The sequence below is a fragment of the Odontomachus brunneus genome, unplaced genomic scaffold (assembly GCF_010583005.1).
Source record: "Odontomachus brunneus isolate Ranch 3 - 2012 unplaced genomic scaffold, Obru_v1 Obru_scaffold_442, whole genome shotgun sequence".
Lineage (NCBI taxonomy): Eukaryota > Metazoa > Arthropoda > Insecta > Hymenoptera > Formicidae > Odontomachus > Odontomachus brunneus.
Genome location: NW_022639892.1, coordinates 11,573 through 29,353, shown reverse-complemented (window position 1 = coordinate 29,353; position 17,781 = coordinate 11,573). Strand labels below are relative to the sequence as shown.

At 34.3% G+C, this 17,781-nt stretch overlaps 3 protein-coding genes and 1 non-coding gene across 7 annotated transcripts; 2 read left to right on the top strand and 2 right to left on the bottom strand.

The window, feature by feature from the left end:
- The first annotated feature begins 8,377 nt into the window (after nucleotides 1-8,377).
- Nucleotides 8,378-9,293, top strand: LOC116853681 (probable 28S ribosomal protein S16, mitochondrial). The gene is made up of 2 exons (XM_032834844.1): nucleotides 8,378-8,687; nucleotides 8,918-9,293. The coding sequence occupies exons 1-2, from the start codon at nucleotides 8,556-8,558 to the stop codon at nucleotides 9,200-9,202; spliced, it is 417 nt and encodes a 138-aa protein (XP_032690735.1). The 5' UTR covers nucleotides 8,378-8,555; the 3' UTR covers nucleotides 9,203-9,293.
- A 2,676-nt stretch (nucleotides 9,294-11,969) lies between these two features.
- Trnai-uau lies at nucleotides 11,970-12,062 on the bottom strand. The gene is given in 2 exon segments: nucleotides 11,970-12,005; nucleotides 12,025-12,062. It is a non-coding gene; the product is annotated as a tRNA-Ile (tRNA).
- Nucleotides 12,063-12,494: 432 nt separating this feature from the next.
- On the bottom strand, nucleotides 12,495-14,373 carry LOC116853679. Of its 3 annotated transcripts, none has more exons than XM_032834843.1 (5): nucleotides 13,565-14,373; nucleotides 13,293-13,491; nucleotides 13,084-13,213; nucleotides 12,782-13,015; nucleotides 12,495-12,707 (listed from the first exon to the last, which is right to left on the bottom strand). In XM_032834843.1, exons 1-5 carry the CDS (start codon nucleotides 13,711-13,713, stop codon nucleotides 12,577-12,579), a joined length of 843 nt encoding a protein of 280 aa, XP_032690734.1. In that variant the 5' UTR covers nucleotides 13,714-14,373; the 3' UTR covers nucleotides 12,495-12,576. The 3 variants fall into 3 exon arrangements, with proteins under 3 accessions (XP_032690734.1, XP_032690733.1, XP_032690732.1); XM_032834842.1 differs by having other exon boundaries at nucleotides 13,281-13,488; XM_032834841.1 differs by having other exon boundaries at nucleotides 13,281-13,491; nucleotides 13,565-14,370.
- Nucleotides 14,374-15,843: 1,470 nt separating this feature from the next.
- Nucleotides 15,844-17,758, top strand: LOC116853683 (putative nuclease HARBI1). 2 transcript variants are annotated; one of them, XM_032834850.1, is made up of 6 exons: nucleotides 15,844-16,229; nucleotides 16,323-16,482; nucleotides 16,566-16,623; nucleotides 16,731-16,835; nucleotides 17,072-17,273; nucleotides 17,358-17,758. In XM_032834850.1, the coding sequence occupies exons 3-6, from the start codon at nucleotides 16,611-16,613 to the stop codon at nucleotides 17,683-17,685; spliced, it is 648 nt and encodes a 215-aa protein (XP_032690741.1). In that variant the 5' UTR covers nucleotides 15,844-16,229; nucleotides 16,323-16,482; nucleotides 16,566-16,610; the 3' UTR covers nucleotides 17,686-17,758. The 2 variants fall into 2 exon arrangements, with proteins under 2 accessions (XP_032690741.1, XP_032690742.1); XM_032834851.1 differs by having other exon boundaries at nucleotides 15,846-16,229; nucleotides 16,566-16,631; nucleotides 17,358-17,757.
- Nucleotides 17,759-17,781: the final 23 nt, after the last annotated feature.

Sequence of the window (17,781 nt, the reverse complement as noted above, 5' to 3'; positions counted from 1 at the left end):
ATATATAATGTGTATTGTATAATTCTTGATATATAATATGTTCACAAAGATATCTTAAGTATGGCTAGAGTAACGGAAGTGACGAAATAACTAAAATGAACTGTTTAACAAACTAAAGAATTATGCATTAAAATAAAACGCTCGTAAATGTTTAACAATGTTAAAGATAACCTAAAGTTGATTGCTTAAGAATTAGAGGGAACTAAGATTTAGAATTAGTGAATTAGAGAAATGAGATTTGGAGGTGAGGACTATTTTTGGACTTCCGATCCCGGCACCCGACTCTGACTGACTGCTGCGCCGGTTAAGGCCTTCACACACACTTTCCGTAACAGTAACCGTAAGACGTAACGTAAGAATTGACCAATCACGTTGAGAATCGTCGAAACATAAGGTCGCCATTTTTGTGAATACTCCATCGTAATTGGTCAATTCTTACGTTACGTCTTACGGTTACTGTTACGGAAAGTGTGTGTGAAGGCCTTTACTATTCTACTGTTACTGAGCTCTTGTAATCCCGCCTTTAGGAGGAGGTCTGAATGGTAGTGATGCCATCTGAGATGCCTTCTTTTTGGGAAAGGAAGGTTTCGTACCTGGAGTGTCTCAAGTAAAGGATTATTTGGACAAAAATTATTACTGCCTGGCAGCTTGGTCAGTCGGACGTGACAACCCTAATGGCATAATTTATTGTGGACTTGCACCTGCACGAGTCATATAAGAATAATACTTACAAATAGGTTAAAACAGTGTGACTTTTTACTTCAGGATAATATTTGAAAAATATAATATATATTTTAATGGTTATATAACTTTAATATATTTGGAATAAATAAAATTTTATTAGAAAATAACACCAGATGATTTTATAATTAATAATACAATTTTACAAAATTATTATCTCGTGTATTTGCACGGTATTGTTCTGCTTTACCCACTGCTTGCAGTCGTGAGACAGCATTAGGTAGCTTTGGGTTGTCATGAATCATATAATAGTAATCGATGGTGATATCTGTAACTTATTTCTGCTCTAGGGAAATGACTCAGAGAGATATTATTGGACCAATATGTACAAAGTGAGTAGAATTTTTTATAGTGACTTTAATTTTTATGGTTATACAACAATTGTCATTTGACATAAGAATCCTACGTCCATTAAAAATGAACAACGGAACCAATTGAAGCGTGATAACATATAAATAGCGAAAGCATACCGACGAAGTTTGTAAAGTTAAGATACGTATGCATCAGAAAGTTAAAGTGTAATATATTAGAAATTGTATGCAGTAAATAAAATGTAAATTTATTTTATGTATTTATTGCATATATTTTATGTATTTTTATATGAAACATATATTTTCTGCAGATTTATAATTTTAATATGAATAGAATATTTTATCTTTTCATAATTTATCCTGAAGTAATCTCAGACAAGCAGACTTCCAAGGAACGTTCTAAAGTCACTATGTCTTAAAAACATGCTGAAAAAAATTCTAAAGATGTCCCTTGCAAATTGGTGTTATCTTGAGTATATTGTAATATTTGTCTTACTTACAAATTCACGTTAAATATTTCATTTTTCACGAGTTTAGTGAAGGTTTTCATCTTTCACGAGTTCACATTAGGGGAAAGATTCATGATCGCTACCCAGCTCGAGGGCTACTAGTCGGCTGTGCAACTAGTGTTTTCTGGTGACAATTAAAATTAATAAGCATTTCGGCTTGAGAAGTGATTGGCATTTGCGAAGTGGATAGTATCTTTTTTATTATTTAGATCTTAGTTTAATATTTAGATCTTATTATTTATCATTAAAAAATACCAAGGTATCCTAACCCTAAATCCTAATCCTACCCGATATAGATATACATTGGCTCATATAGTTTATACTAACCCTAAATAGTAAAATGCTCAGACAGCACAAAATCTCCTAAAGACATCCCATGAACGTCCTGAGACGAAGAAACATCCTCAGGACGTATTCTGGACGTTTCCTGGACATCTGTGCTGTTAGAGTGATGTCTTAATGACGTTAAATAATGCTTTAACAATGGGTGCTTTCCAATTGCAATATCTCTAGACACTTTCATGCACACGGCGACACAAGTTGCATTCCAATGTCGTAATCGTCGACACAACACTACACATCTATACTCAGCTCGAGGGCTACTAGTCGTGCTCGAGGGCTGTGCACACTAGTGTTTTCTAATGAAAATTAAAGTTAATAAGCGTAGCTTACTACTGGCTTGAAAAGAGATTGGCATTTGCGACGTGAAGTGGATAATATCTTTTTTATTATTTAGATTTTATTATTTATTATTTAAAAATACCAAAATATAAGCATAGTTGAAAAATAATCCTAACCTTATCCGACATACATACACATTAGTACACACTTTGTTCTAATTGAATCGTGCACAACGTTACACTTTGTGCATCTCTGTGTACATATGTGTCAAGATGTGTTAAGCAATTGGAAAGCACCCAATGTCTTTAATGTCAATAAGACATCACTAAAATATCAGTTGACGTTATTTTGCTGCCATGTTGAATAAAATTTTTGCATGAAAAATTTCAATTTTCACAAATTCACGTTAAATCTTTCATTTTTCACGAATTTAGTGAAAGTTTTCATTTTTCACGAATTCATTACAAAATTTTTACTTTTCACGAGTTCACACTAGGGAAAAAGATTCATGATTACTATCCTGGAGTTCGTCTCACAAATAACAAAGGGTAATGCATCATACTTAAAGTGTGTTTTGTTCGCGAACTAACGAGCGACTTCACTCTAGGCGAACGAAAATCCGGGACCGCTCAGACAAGAGCGCGAAGGCGACAGACGGGAAGCTGGAGGTACGACAGAGTATCTTTTTAGCAACTAGGAACAGGATATTTGAGGCATGGAACGGGCGGAAAAGAGCGATTTGATTTGAATAGTTGGATAGAACGTTGAAAGTTTTTGAAAATACCATTTAATGACTCCTTGAGTTCTCTTACAACGGAATGTAAATAATAATCACTTTGGTCGATCGGATGACTCGGTAAACTGGCGCGAGAACAATAGAGCAATGACTTGAAGTTCAATCAGTGCAGGCGACGATTGTGAGTTGTCCGAGAGAACAAGGTCGACGTTGTCGATCCGTAGTCGTATAGACGCCGATTGGCTTAGATCCTTTCGCCTAACTTCAATAAGCCGCCAGCCGTCCTTTGAGCTCCGATCGCGTCAACGGACGAGACGCGAAAAACACATTTGTCAAGGTCAAGGCTATTGGAGACTGTTCCTAATATTTTCATTTCTTCAAATTTTACAGTGAAAACAAAAATAATAATTTAAAATCATGGGGTAACATGTGAAGTCCGATTGACTCTAAAGGATCATATGAAGGTCACAATGCTTTGTCGTGGCCATAAAGAAACACATGTGAAATCCCATTAATAAATTTCTTTAATAATCATAGCATAGGACTTAACAAGGTCCCATTTGACATTGCGTGGCTCCGCCAAGGTTAGGTCGAGGTCAACTTTGTTTTTTTAAATAGAAATATACATGTTTTATTATGGAATTTTATTCTACGTAAAGAAGCAAACAACTTTTGTTTAGAAATATTTTTTATTCGACCTTTATTTTCGAAGCTATTTACAGAAATATCTACAAAATTATTGGTTTCAATAATTTTTTACTCGAATTCTATTAACTTTACCAAAAAATAACAAGAGATAAAAATTATCTATTTTCTTCTCATAGAACTCTGAAATTTTTTTCAGAATTTTTGATAAATTTTTTAGTACTGCATTTCCTTTAACTTTCTTGAAATCTAAAAAGTTAATCAAAAATTCTGAAAAAATCTCAGAGCTCTATGAGAAGAAAATAGACAATTGTTATTTCTTGCTATTTTTCAGTAAAGTTAATAGAATTCGAGTAAAAAATTATTGAAACTAGTAATTTTGTAGATATTTCCGTAAATATCTTATAATAAATATCGGATTAAAATAAAGATCGGATAAAAAGTATTTTCAAACAAAAGTTGTTTACTTCTTTACGTAGAATAAAATTCTCTAATAAAAATGTATATTTCTATTTAAAAAAGCAAAGTTGACCTCGATCTGACCTTGGCGGGGCCACGCAAAGTCAAACCAATGGTACCTTCTTATGTCCTCCATCGATCCATATAACTTTTGTCTAAAACATTTTTGTCTGCCGGTTTTAGTTTTCGAAATATTGGGTTGTATCATTTAAAATGGGACACCCTGTATATATATCGTGCTTCCATGTTAAATCAAATATTTAACGTGTTATATACATAAATTTTGTATATTTATTTATTGTTTTATATTATCTATTTTCTAAATTTTCCTTCCAAAATTACACAGAACGCAGCGCGTGAAAGACGAGACTGATGAGAGATGATCTAGCTTTGCGATAAGATCGCCGCTAGCTCGCTTCATGTGTAAAGCCCATTCTACAATTGCGTAAGCGTAGTCGTGAACGTAAGAGTCAACCAATCCGAATGTTTTATTCACTGATTGCTTTACTCTGATTGGTTGTCGTAATCACTTACAACCACTTACAACCACGTTCACGCAATTGTAGAATGGGCTTAAGGTGCGATTTCACGTAGCGAATAAAAGCTGGCGTTTCACCCCATTCCATCATTGTTCAAAGCAGCGTTTAAAAGCTGTTCGCTATCACCTGTATCCTTTTCATGGAGCGAATAAAAGCTAGCGTTTTATCCCCACTTCATCATAATTCAAAGCAGCGTTATAACGCTGCTTTGAATTATGATGAAGTGGGGATAAAACGCTAGCTTTTATTCGCTCCATGAAAAGGATACAGGCTGTCTCTTATTACACATCTAGATGTGTAATAAGAGACAGCCTGTATCCTTTTCATGGAGCGAATAAAAGCTAGCGTTTTATCCCCACTTCATCATAATTCAAAGCAGCGTTATAACGCTGCTTTGAATTATGATGAAGTGGGGATAAAACGCTAGCTTTTATTCGCTCCATGAAAAGGATACAGGCTGTCTCTTATTACACATCTAGATGTGTAATAAGAGACAGCCTGTATCCTTTTCATGGAGCGAATAAAAGCTAGCGTTTTATCCCCACTTCATCATAATTCAAAGCAGCGTTATAACGCTGCTTTGAATTATGATGAAGTGGGGATAAAACGCTAGCTTTTATTCGCTCCATGAAAAGGATACAGGCTGTCTCTTATTACACATCTAGATGTGTAATAAGAGACAGCCTGTATCCTTTTCATGGAGCGAATAAAAGCTAGCGTTTTATCCCCACTTCATCATAATTCAAAGCAGCGTTATAACGCTGTTCGCTGTCGCCCATATCCTATTCACCACGTTTAATCTCCTGTATAAACTGCAATAAGTATAAAAATGGAGTGTTATAATCGAGATATGGAGTATAAAAAATATTATACATGTACAGTGGCGATTATAGGTAAAGTTCGAAGACGACATATAGCTGCTGCAGTTGCAGCGATGTATTTAAAAAGAATAAAAAGTATTAAAAAAGAAAAAAATACATAAGACGAAAAAGTTAATCAATTTAATATAAATAAATAAGATACAAAGAGTAGCCTATAGGTTATAACCTATATAAATATGCTGACCATATATAATATATACTACTTCGTTTGTATTATCGGGCGCTGTCAATTTATCAGTCCCTTCAGCCATAATTTCTTGTTTTTATTATAATTTGCCGTTTTCCCAATGAAAAATTTTTTATACATAATTATATACAATTATATATAGTTATACATAATTATATATTATTATATATCAAATTTGTCCATTTATGTTCATACATTCTACTTATATATATAATCATGTATAATTATATATATAAATTCATATATAATTTTATATAATTACGCATAGATTTATATATAATTATACATATTGTTATACATAATTGTGTATGATATTAGGTGTACAAATTTGCTTCCGCTGTTTTTTCCGAAATTCGAGGCTTTATTGTAAAAAACTGGTTATACATTTATGATTTAAAATATTGTCCATCGCTGGCCACTACTTTCTCCCATCTTTCGGGCAGCGTACGATTCCCGCGTCGAAAAAACTTATCTTTTGAGACGATCCACGAATCGATCCAATTTTTTACTTCTTCATAAGACCGAAAGTGCTGGTCAGCCACACTGTGTGCCATTGATCGAAACAAGTCAGAAATAGTTAGAGGGAGCAATGTCTGGAAAATACGGCGGATGGGGGACTTCCCATTTCAACGTTTCCAAGTATGTTTTGACCACTTTCGCAACATGGGGTCGAGTATTGTCATGCTGCAAAATCACTTTGGGTGCTTTCCAGTTGCGTACACTGTGCTACACAAAACCAGTTTATTGGTTGCATATTATCTTACAAGATGTTTTAGATAATATGTGACCAATAAACTAGTTTTGTGTACTTGTGTCAAGATGTTTTAAGCAATTGGAAAGCGTGTCTTTCAATCGTGTCTCTCGTTGTATTGCCGCCGTTTGTCTTTCAATGCTCGGCTCAAACGCATCAACTGCGTTCGATACCGATCGCCTGTGATTGTTTCAGTCGGTTTTAACAGCTCATAATACACTACGCCGAGCTGGTCTCACCAAATACAGAGCATGACCTTGGAGCCGTGAATATTCGGTTTGGCTGTCGACGTGGAAGCATGGCCAGGAACTCCCCATGATTTTCTGCGCTTGGGGTTATCGTAATAAATCCATTTTTCGTCCTCAGTCACAATGCGATGCAGAAATCCCTTCCGTCGTTGCCTTTCAAGCAGCTGTTCACAAGCAAACAAACGCCATTCAACATTTCTCGGCTTCAATTCGTACGGCACCCAATTTCCTTGCTTCTGAATTATTCCCATGGCTTTGAGGCGTTTTGAAATGGCTTGTTGAGTCACTCCCAATAATCGTGCCAATTCTTCTTGATTTTGACACGAGTCTTGATCAAATAATGCCTCCAATTCTGCATCTTCGAAAACCTTCTCTCTTCCACCGCTATGCCGGTCTTCAACGTCAAAATCACCGTTCTTGATGCGTTGAAACTACTCACGACACGTTTTTTCACTAATAGCGGCCTCACCATAAGTATTTGAGAGCATTCGATGAGCCTCAGCCGCAGATTTCTTCATATTGAAGCAGGAAATTAAAACCTCCTGCAAATGACGAGAATTTGGCTCGTAAACTGACATTTTCAATTGAGAATAACTTTATGATACAGATACAAATCGACTAATGTTTCTATTGGGTTATGTTGACAGATACCCAAGTTTATTGTATGACGTCTATGATCTATTTATTTCGACCACCACTTACCGTTAAAGCTATCTATAGGAAAACGATGGAAGCAAAGTTGTACACCTAATATATAATGTTATATGATTATACGTAATTATGTATAGACAAATTTCATACATAATTATGCATGAAAAAATTTTCATTGGGTTTAGGTGACCTATTTTATTCACTTAATTAATTACAATCACTTGATCCAGTTAAATCGCTAGAAGTTGAACTATGTCGAACTTTAAGCGTTTATCTGCTTCATTCATCTTTTTAGTGATAATTAATGAAGTGGTGGTAAACGCCAGCTTTTATTCGCTAAAAGTTGGATTGTGTCGAAATCAGAGCAGTGCCGCTCTCATGTTTCTCTCTGGTTTAACATGTACGAACACAAAGATAGAGGTTGCATTCTGAAATTCATTGCAAGAAGAGGTTGCAATAATGAAATTCTATAAAAGCTGCGTTTGGCATTGTAAATCGAAGACGTCGGATTGCTCTTTTATCTTGAAAATACACAGAAGTGAGAGAGATACGAAATCTTGTAACTTTTTCATTTCTATGTATCTTCGAGATGAAAGAGCAATCCGACATTTCCGATTCCAGTGCCGAACGCAGCTAAGGGTGCCGTCCCATTGAGCACGGATCGGAACGCCGGATCGGATTTCTTACTATAATGAGCGTTCCGTTCTCTAGTTCCGTTCCGTAAAAGTTGCCTCTACCAGTCCCATGTAGCAAAACGGAACGGATTTCTAGTTATAAAATATATTTCACTCTTCAATTAAATATTTTAGAATATTCATGACAATGTTATCGGCAAGATAATTGCATAAATTATATATATAATTAATTCTGTCGCGTCAAAATAACGAAATATTGACGAATTAATCATATTTATTTGCGACCGACGCGCCATTCCGTTCCGTTTTTGCTATATGGGACTGGTAGAGGAAACTTTTACGGAACGGAACTAGAGAACGGAACGCTCATTATAGTAAGAAATCCGATCCGGCGTTCCGATCCGTGCTCAATGGGACGGCACCCTAATATATGTAACATGAACTATAGATTTTCAATACTGGCAGTACATTTCGGAACGCAACCAGAATGACGCTCGCGAGCGTTGCAAGCATGTAACGGAATGCGCCCCGAGTACAGGCCTGGAACCATAGAGAGAGAGAGAGAGAGAGAGAGAGTGTAACTTCTCTAACCTCACTTGTCATGTACGACAAGCTGTAAACGATTAATTTTAAAAACAAACATGCCGCACATTTCTCGATTTCCTTTGCATCCTTCATCTGGTACGGGTATCGCTGCGCGGTTTAAAACGTCGATACGTTTTGTTCGTTATGGCTGCGCTAATAGACCGTTTTATCACCTCATCGTGATGCATGTAAGTTAAATCAATCTCCTTTCAAGAATTCGAAGTTATGGATTCATTTCTCTCTTTAGTTGTATTTCTTCTAGTTACAATTTTTCTAGTTTATATAACCAAACAAAAACGTATATATACATTCACGTTTTGGGGAATGAAGAGATACACAATACAAATGTAATTATGCAAAATTCACACACCTGTTGGCTAGGATCGATTAATCAATTGATTTTTTTCTCATCGTTCAGTTAAAGGAACATCAAAGGCGACCACCGATAGAACAACTTGGCAGCTATGACCCTATTCCAAATAAATACAACGAGAAATTGGTGTCGTTTAATTTCGAAAGAATACAGCATTGGTTAGCCAAAGGATCACATGTATCCACACCTGTTGCAGAATTATTAGGACTTGCTGGGTTTTTTCCTGTTCATCCAAGAACATACATGACAGCATGGAGAAATCGCAAGGCTGCCAAAGAAAATGCTACCCAAGAAAATACAGTTGATAAAACTGAATCGTCTGCAAATTAAGATGTATTCTATATATTTCTTTAGTTAGACCTGAATTTTACATGTATACTTTACTGTTTCTTAATAAAATCATCATTAGTAATTTGGAAAATATGTATCATAGTCAAGATTTATCTGATAAATTGAATACAATTTGTGAATATAGAATTGAAAAGCTTATTTCCAAGTTGCTTAAATGCAAATTTGTAAAAAACAGAGATTGTGTGTTTACAAGTTTATTACAAAATTAAAAATTTATAAATTTAAGAAATTGTTTGGAAATAAGTTCTTCCTGTTTAATAATTCTAATACATTCTTCTTTAACTTTTCCAAAACTGGCTTCTCCAAGCTTTTACATATCTGTCTTTTGAACTTATCAACAAAAATGTTCTAATTAAATATTTATATTTAAAAAGTACTCCCTTTTTGTATAATATATATAACAATGTAGTCATTGTAATTCTATCTACAATTTTTCAACACTTAAGTATTTTCATCTTTAAATATTCAAACAGAATATATCTCTTTTTTTCTCTACTATTATACTGAATATCAAGTGATACATGTCACATTTTAATCAATGCAATGAAATATTTGTTAAAGAAAATGAGGCCTAGATTTTGTTTATATTCAAAATTGTATGACTTTGAGGACATACACATTTTTAGTAAAAAAAATTTTACCTTTAACTATTCCATTAAGATTCCTAGATACTCGCTGCAGAACTCTGGATTGATGACATAAGAAAAAACCCATCCAAAATGCTTGCGTGTCGTTTTCAAATAAAAAGATACTTTTGTGAATACTTCTGATATATTATTCTGATTATTTATAAAATGCCCAGAAAACTATTCGTTTCCTTTAACAGGTCAATAAATAACCATGAAATTAATATGACATGCAACTTACCTCTTTAACTTACTTTTTCTTGTGCCTTGGTAAAAAAAAGTTTACAGAGAACGATAGAATAAAATTCTATCGTTTTGAATATGGATTTTGGTTCGTGAATTCACAAATGTGAATAGTATTCTATCGTCAGTTTCCTATATAATACAAATAGAACCAGATTCTTATAGAATCAAGTAAAATACGATAGGATTTATATCTAATGCTCGCGAATGCTGACGCTTGCGAACGATAGAGCTTATAGAAAACAATACAAATTGATAGAAATTCTATTATTCTCAATCGTTCTCTATCAACTTTTTTTACTAGGGCAGTTACTTTGAATTTTTTAAATAAAATTTTGTTTTTAAGAAATTAATTCCTTAAGAAATTAATTCCTATTTCGTGTATAAAAGTACTAAAGTAAGATTATTATATAAAATATTAATAATTTCTAAGATATTTTACTTTCTGCTCTAATACTTTTCTGTAAAGATATGGGCCCCTATTCTTGAAATAGTTGCGTATACGTAAGTTTTACTGCGCAGGTTTAATCATACCATAAAATAGCTGCGCAGTAAAACTTCCCAGTAAGCAAATTGAGCGCAGACTGCGCGCAGATTGGCAACAAATTTGATAAAAAATCCACAGCAAAACCATAGCCATCTGTGTCTACATTAGGCTACGGTTTTGGCGACAGATCTTGCTGTCGGGCAATTGGTGCCAAATTTGCAGCAAAAACCGCACAAAGCCTGCAGCGCAGCAAGGTCTGCACGGTTTCTGCCACCAATCTGCCGTCAAATCGCTACAAGCTCTGCGCGGTTTTTGCTGCAAATCTGCAGCAATTTTCCGACAACAAGCTCTGCCGCATATCTGGCGGCAATTTGGCAGCAAGATTTGATATAACAGATCCTGCATCAAATTTGTTATCTATTTGCCATCAAAAGTTGATAGCAAGCTCTGCTCGAAATCTGTTCGCGCAGGTTTGGCTATCTGGGTTACGTATACGCAACTATTTCAAGAATAAGGGCCATGGAATATTTTAAAGTATTCACTTTTTTTGATGATCTCATCTAAATACTTTTATTTGTAAAATAATTAGATAAATCGATTAAGGACATTAATTTTTGTACACTGGTGCGTCGATTTATTTGCAAAATGCAATACAAATTTTTTTTATGTACTTCTTACAACAATTAATTTTATCCGTCATTCTGTATACAAAAGTAATAAGATGAGGTCGCTGAAAAGTAAATACTTTATGAAATATTTAATATCTTGTACTGGAAAGTATCAAGATAAAATCTAAAATATTTTTGAAAATATTTTCTTTTTGATAATCTTATTTCAGTATCTTTATATGAAGAATGTTTCTGTAAAATTTATTTGTTAAAAAAAGAAACATCAGTAACCTTGCAATGATCTTAATGGAGCAATTTAAGGTCTATAAGTTCAGTTTTCTTTTTTTAAATGTGTTCTCGCAATCATATAACCTCGAACAAACGAGATCTTGATATTTCATTAATTAAAATACTGATACAGGCTTTATTATAGCCTAAGCGCATATATTTACTATATTTACGTGTGTTGCTTAAAAAGAGAAATATACACTATATATGCTTAAAAAGATACCTAATTTTTTCTAACACTTCTACGTTTATATTTATTGTATTTCGTAATTATTTTAGCAATAATAAAATATAAATTTCACAAAATTATGTAAAATGTACGCCAATTATACAGCGCATCAGTACGCTATGCCAATTCTTAAAATTTTACTTACATTGTCATTATTAAATCGCAATTGTTTGATGCGTTAATAATTATTGAAATAGATATATAGAGAATAGAAAGAATATAATTATATATAAAATATAATAAATTGTGATAAGAAAAAAAAAATTTCCCCAGGTGAGGCTCGAACTCACAACCCCGGCATGGCTCACAGATCACTGTCTTATAAGTACCGTGCGCTAACCGATTGCGCCACTGGGGACTTGTGAGTCCACCTTTCTTAATACAGTAGATGTTATTGTACATTCTACGTACGTATGAATATGTATATATGATGTATGTACACATATATTATATATATATATATATATATATATATATATATATATATATATATATATATATATATATACAACTTAAAAATAAATGTTGCAAAATATTTAAATCTTTGCACTTGACATTGCTTATAATGAGATATTACATACTGGAAGGTTATGTTACATTAATTTCAAATTAAATTTAATAAAAAGTTAATGTAAAATATTTTTAATAAGTTAATGTAATATATTTTTATAATATAAATATGACGTGTTAATAATTTTTTGTTACTATATGATTGATTGATGAGATTTAACTACTTATATACATACAATATTTCGGCTTACTTGACAAAGACTAAGAAAAATACAAGCAATCAATATTCTTTATATTTTATTAATATATGATTTACTTGTTTAGCATTGTTATATCAGGTTATATGTTCCATCAGGTACACTCTATGCTCTAGCATGGTAAGTTTCAATGGCAGTACATAATTTATCCCACAAATCCACAAGACCATCTTTTGTCAAACCAATCTTGCAAAATTCTTTCAATAAGAGACGATTCTCTTCAGAAAATTGAACTCCTAGCAAAATTAAAGATATATTTTATTGGCATAATTTCTTTCTTTATATGTATAACATTGATATTTTTTATTACCTATATGTGTGGACTTCACTGTAAAGAAATGTTCTATATGCCACGTAAGCTCCAAAAATTTCATTGACCAGTGAAATATTAGATAGTTCTTCCTTGTATCTGCAGGTGGGTGTACATACACTAGTACACCTCCATTTTCCTCAGTATTTTGCTCGATTTTTGTATATCTTTCTGATTCTAAACTATATAGAATGTTAGATCTAAAGATGCTATAATCATTGTAATCAGATAATGCTGAAAAAAATATAGCATGTTACATGATGTATCAGGATTGTGGTACTAATATAATTGTGACTGTTTACCAGACATCAGCAATGAAAAGTTATTGGTCCTTGTGATCTTTTTAAACCAAGGAGATATTTCTAGTATATAACAATCATCAACATTTATAAAGTAACACACGATGTTCTTTATTTTAAAATCATCTGAACCCTGGTATAGAAAAGAAATAGTACACATAGAGTCAATCAAAAAATACAGTAATTATATGCTTATCTACCTTGATAAATACTTTCAATTCGAGATTGAAGGAAACTGCCTTAGTTTCCACTTTAGCTGTATAAAGATAAATGTTGTCGTGTAACCATTTCTTATTAACACTTTTAAATACAATACCAGTCACTTGGCCCGAAATCTCACATAGTTTAGCTTCATACGTTGCAGACAATGATTCCGATAGTTTTTCATTTTCATCGTCGGAAGATAAGCTGCTATAATAACACGAAACAGTAAATAAAACTGCAAATCGAAACATTTATCGAGATAGAACGTATAACAAATTACATATCGAGATTAATCGATGATTGATTGCCTTTTTCTTCTTGATTCTTCAGTTTATCTCGTAACTTAAGCGCCTGTTGTAAAAGTCGTTCTTTCAATTCGCGTAATTGTTCAATATCTTCATTTTCCATTTTACTTGTATTATTTCTCATTGACTGTTTATAGTCAGAGAGGGCAATAGATTATTTTTATTTATCTTTGGTAATTATTTAGTTTACACATATCATTTCCAATATTGATGAAAATATCCAATCGACGCGTTTTTGCACGTAAAATAAGAATCTGGCAGAAATAAATGCTCTGTCCCGCGAAGTGAGAAATTAATTGACAAAGTTAATCAGTACGAAGGTTAGGAAAACTGTCATACCGACGATATACAGCACCTCGGTTCGGTAGCTTCTGCTATCCCGGCGACATGGGAGAGGTGATATTATTTAAGGTAAAAGTTTTAAAACTTGTTTAATATATACTATCATTCTTTTTAAAACAAACTAGGACGCTCATAAGCGTCAGTTCGGTGACTTCTGCTATCTTGGCTATCTTGCCTCTTGGAAGATGATATTATTTCTAAAAAATAAAGTTTTTTAAAATTTTTTAAAAAACTTGTTTTTAAATAATATTACTTCCCATGCTACCAGGATAGTATAAGCCACCGAACTGAGACTTACAAGCGTCCCAATTTGTTTAAAAAAAAAATGATAGTTTTAAACAAATTTTTAAAACTTTTTTTTAAATATCACCTCCCATTTCTGTCTCCGGATTGATATACATTCCTGTGTGTGTCATGCAGGACCTTTCACCATTTTCAGATGTTGGTATGTAAAGGGTTGTACACAACCAAAGATGTATGACAAAAAGGGAGCGTTCCGATTGACCACGATACGATTGGACACAAATAACCAATGCAAAGAATTATCTAGTGAATTACCAGGTCGAATCAATCATTATAATCTGTGTCCAATCGTAGCATGGTCAATCGGGTCCCACCTACTTCTATCACTGACTAATGGCTTCTGCACATAGGACGCCATAATGCTTGTCGCGCGGCGGAAGTTCGCGCGACAGCCAATCAATATGTTGTTTTTCCGTAAGAGCTAGAAGATTATTACGGAAAGCAGCATATTGATTGACTGTCGTGCGAACTTTCGCCGCGCGGCAAGCATTACCGCGTCCAGTGTGCAAGAGCCATAAGTTTATAACCAGCAGCTTAAAACCGGTTTAGTAACAACTGTATTTAATAAACTCTCGCATTCTTGGTATAGGGTGCTTTCCAATTGCTTAACACATCTTGACACATACGTACACAAAACTAGTTTATTGGTCACATATCATCTAAAATATCTTGTAAGATAATATACAACCAATAAACTGGTTTTTGGTGCGTTCCGTTTCCAAGCATAATGCGCATGAAGCGCAGCGTTAGAATGACAAAGATACGAAAGTAAGATAAAATAAGAAGGAGAGCATTCGGGTGAGGTTCTCGAACCTAGGTTAGGTTAGTTCTCGAACGCATGAACTGCCTCAGCTCCGAGGTAGTGCAGTCCATACGATCTCATGCGTTCGAGAACTAACCTAACCTAAGTTCGACAACCTCACTCGAGTACTCTGCCTCTCTTTTTATCTCACTCTCATATCTCTGTCACTCTAACGCTGCGTTTCATGCGCATCATGCGTGGAAACGGAACGCACCCTTGTGTAACACAGTGTATGCAACTGGAAAGCACCCATATTCTTTTAGATGTAGATATATACTCCAATCGAATTTAACAGTACACTATCTACGGTAGTTACTAAATCGGTTTTAAGCTGCCGTGTAAACAAAGTCATAGGTCGATATTCATCAGTCAGAACTTATATTTAAGAGCGTCTTAAGTTTATCTTTAGATGATGAACGAATTATTTTATTGACTACGGATATCTGAAGATGAACTTAAGATAGTCTTAAAAATAAGACCCGACTATGAATAGGAGCGGTGCACTTGGACACGGTGCATTTGGACACAGCCAATCACAGCACCGTGTATTTAGAGACATTTGTAGGGTCCCTTGGAAGAGCGATTTGTGATTGGACTGTGTCCAATTGCCCCGTGTCCAACTGATATACATCCACTATGAATACCGGCCACAGTCCACATTAATAGATTATAGACCGGTATTCATAGTCGAATCTTATTTCAAGACTGTCTTAAGGGTCTGCAGGAGTTGTAGGCAAATCCTAAGTTGCGTTTGGAGACCTCGTGTGGCGAGAGCGCGAACCATTGGGTGCTTTCCAGAGACGTTTTTTCGTTTCGCGACCACGGTAGCGTTTGGTCAGGAGTGTTTCAGGCTTTGACGTCACAAATAGTGACCACTAATGAAAATGACATTTTACTGCCACTATAGAAACCTAACCTAATTTAGTTTATGAAAACACCAAACATGCTAGCGTTATTTGGACGAATATGAATCAGAAGACAAATGTAGCCTTAGCCTTAGCAATACAACTATTTGAGGAGGAGACCTTTGATGATGACTTACTCATCATTGCATGTAGTAAGTTAGGAGCAGTGTGTAATGTTTCTTTGCTGTTTCGAAAAGAGGATAGGCAGCGGCATTTCAGATTAGGTCAATTGTGCGGTGAAGAATGGATCCAGTATTATTTAGACTTCGATTTTCACCGACTGTTTCGGTAAGAATAAAAAAAATTCTATGCGGTACTCTTTACGCTATGCTTTTTGTAATATCCATGTCTGCGATGTAATTTTCTCCTTATTTTTAACAGGATGCGCAAGGATACTTTTATAGAACTTGTCAATGTTATTGCTCCAATATATATGCCTAAAATGCAACGTGGTGATGCCCGTTATTACAGTTGATAAAGCAACATTTATAGCTCTGTGGTATCTGGCTGGTCAGTCAGCAATGGAGAATGGAGCTGACAGGTTTGGTGTAGCCCCTTCTACAATATATTATGAAGTTCATCGTATCGTTGATATTCTTTGTGCATTAAGTCATAAATTTATAGTATGACCTGAAGAGAATGAATGTGCAGTAATAAGACAACAATTCTATGACAGAGCAAGGTATCTAGGTATGCATGTATTTTGTATTGTGCGTGTTTTATACACCAATCCTCTGTTTATTTGCCTTTTCACTGCTATTAATTATACGGAGTGCCCACACTTTTCAGGGGTGATTGGTGCCATCGACGGTTGTCACGTTACTGTACTTGCTCCTGCTAATGATCAGGATTCGTACGCGGACAGGAAGATGAATCATTCTATAATCTTGCAAGGTATTATGATTTTTTCTAATGTCCTGAGATTTTTATCTGCAAATAATGAAATTAAAGCCATATTCAAAGTGTGCTTTCCAGTTGCGTACACTGTATTACACAAAACCAGTTTATTGGTTGCATATTATCTTACAAGATATTTTAGATAATATGTAACCAATAAACTGGTTTTGTGTACGTGTGTGTCAAGATGTGTTAAGCAATTGGAAAGCACCCAATAAATATTTTTTGTGCAGGTATCTGTACGGCTAAGAAAATATTTACCAACGTTTCCATTGGTACACTAGGATCTTATAACGACTGTCGTGCTTTGAGATATTCAACTTTCTACAAAAAAGTTACACAGCAAGGGTCTGAGAGCTTATTCTACAATCCCAACAATTATCTTATTGGTGATAAGGCTTACCCTAACAGAACATGGCTTATGGCACCTTATAAGTATGTGCACTGTCAAATATACTTCATATAATATTTTGCAGGAAATGTACCTTTTAATTCATATATTTATTTTGTTATTTTCAGGGACTATGGTAATCTCACTCTGACACAAAGGCGCCATAACTTTGTCCATAGTTCAACAAGAATTGTCATAGAACACGCATTTGGACTTCTGAAGGGACGGTGGCGATGCCTGCTGGGGTTGAGGCTCAAACATATTGGCAGGGCTACAAACTTTGTTTTAGCATGTTGTGTGCTCCATAATTTCTGTTTCCTACATAATAATTCTGTCATTCAAGACATGGTGCATGATGATAGAAGGATACAACAGCAAGACGTAAGGGAATATAATGATGCAGTAAATGCAGACATTGCTAAACAGAAAAGGGATCGCATTGCTAGCTTATTATGATATTTATATTATGATTTTATAACTTGAAATTCATTCTTTTCACAGAGGATTAAGAAATAAATTTATTTTAAAAAATTAAATGGAACTTATTTATTA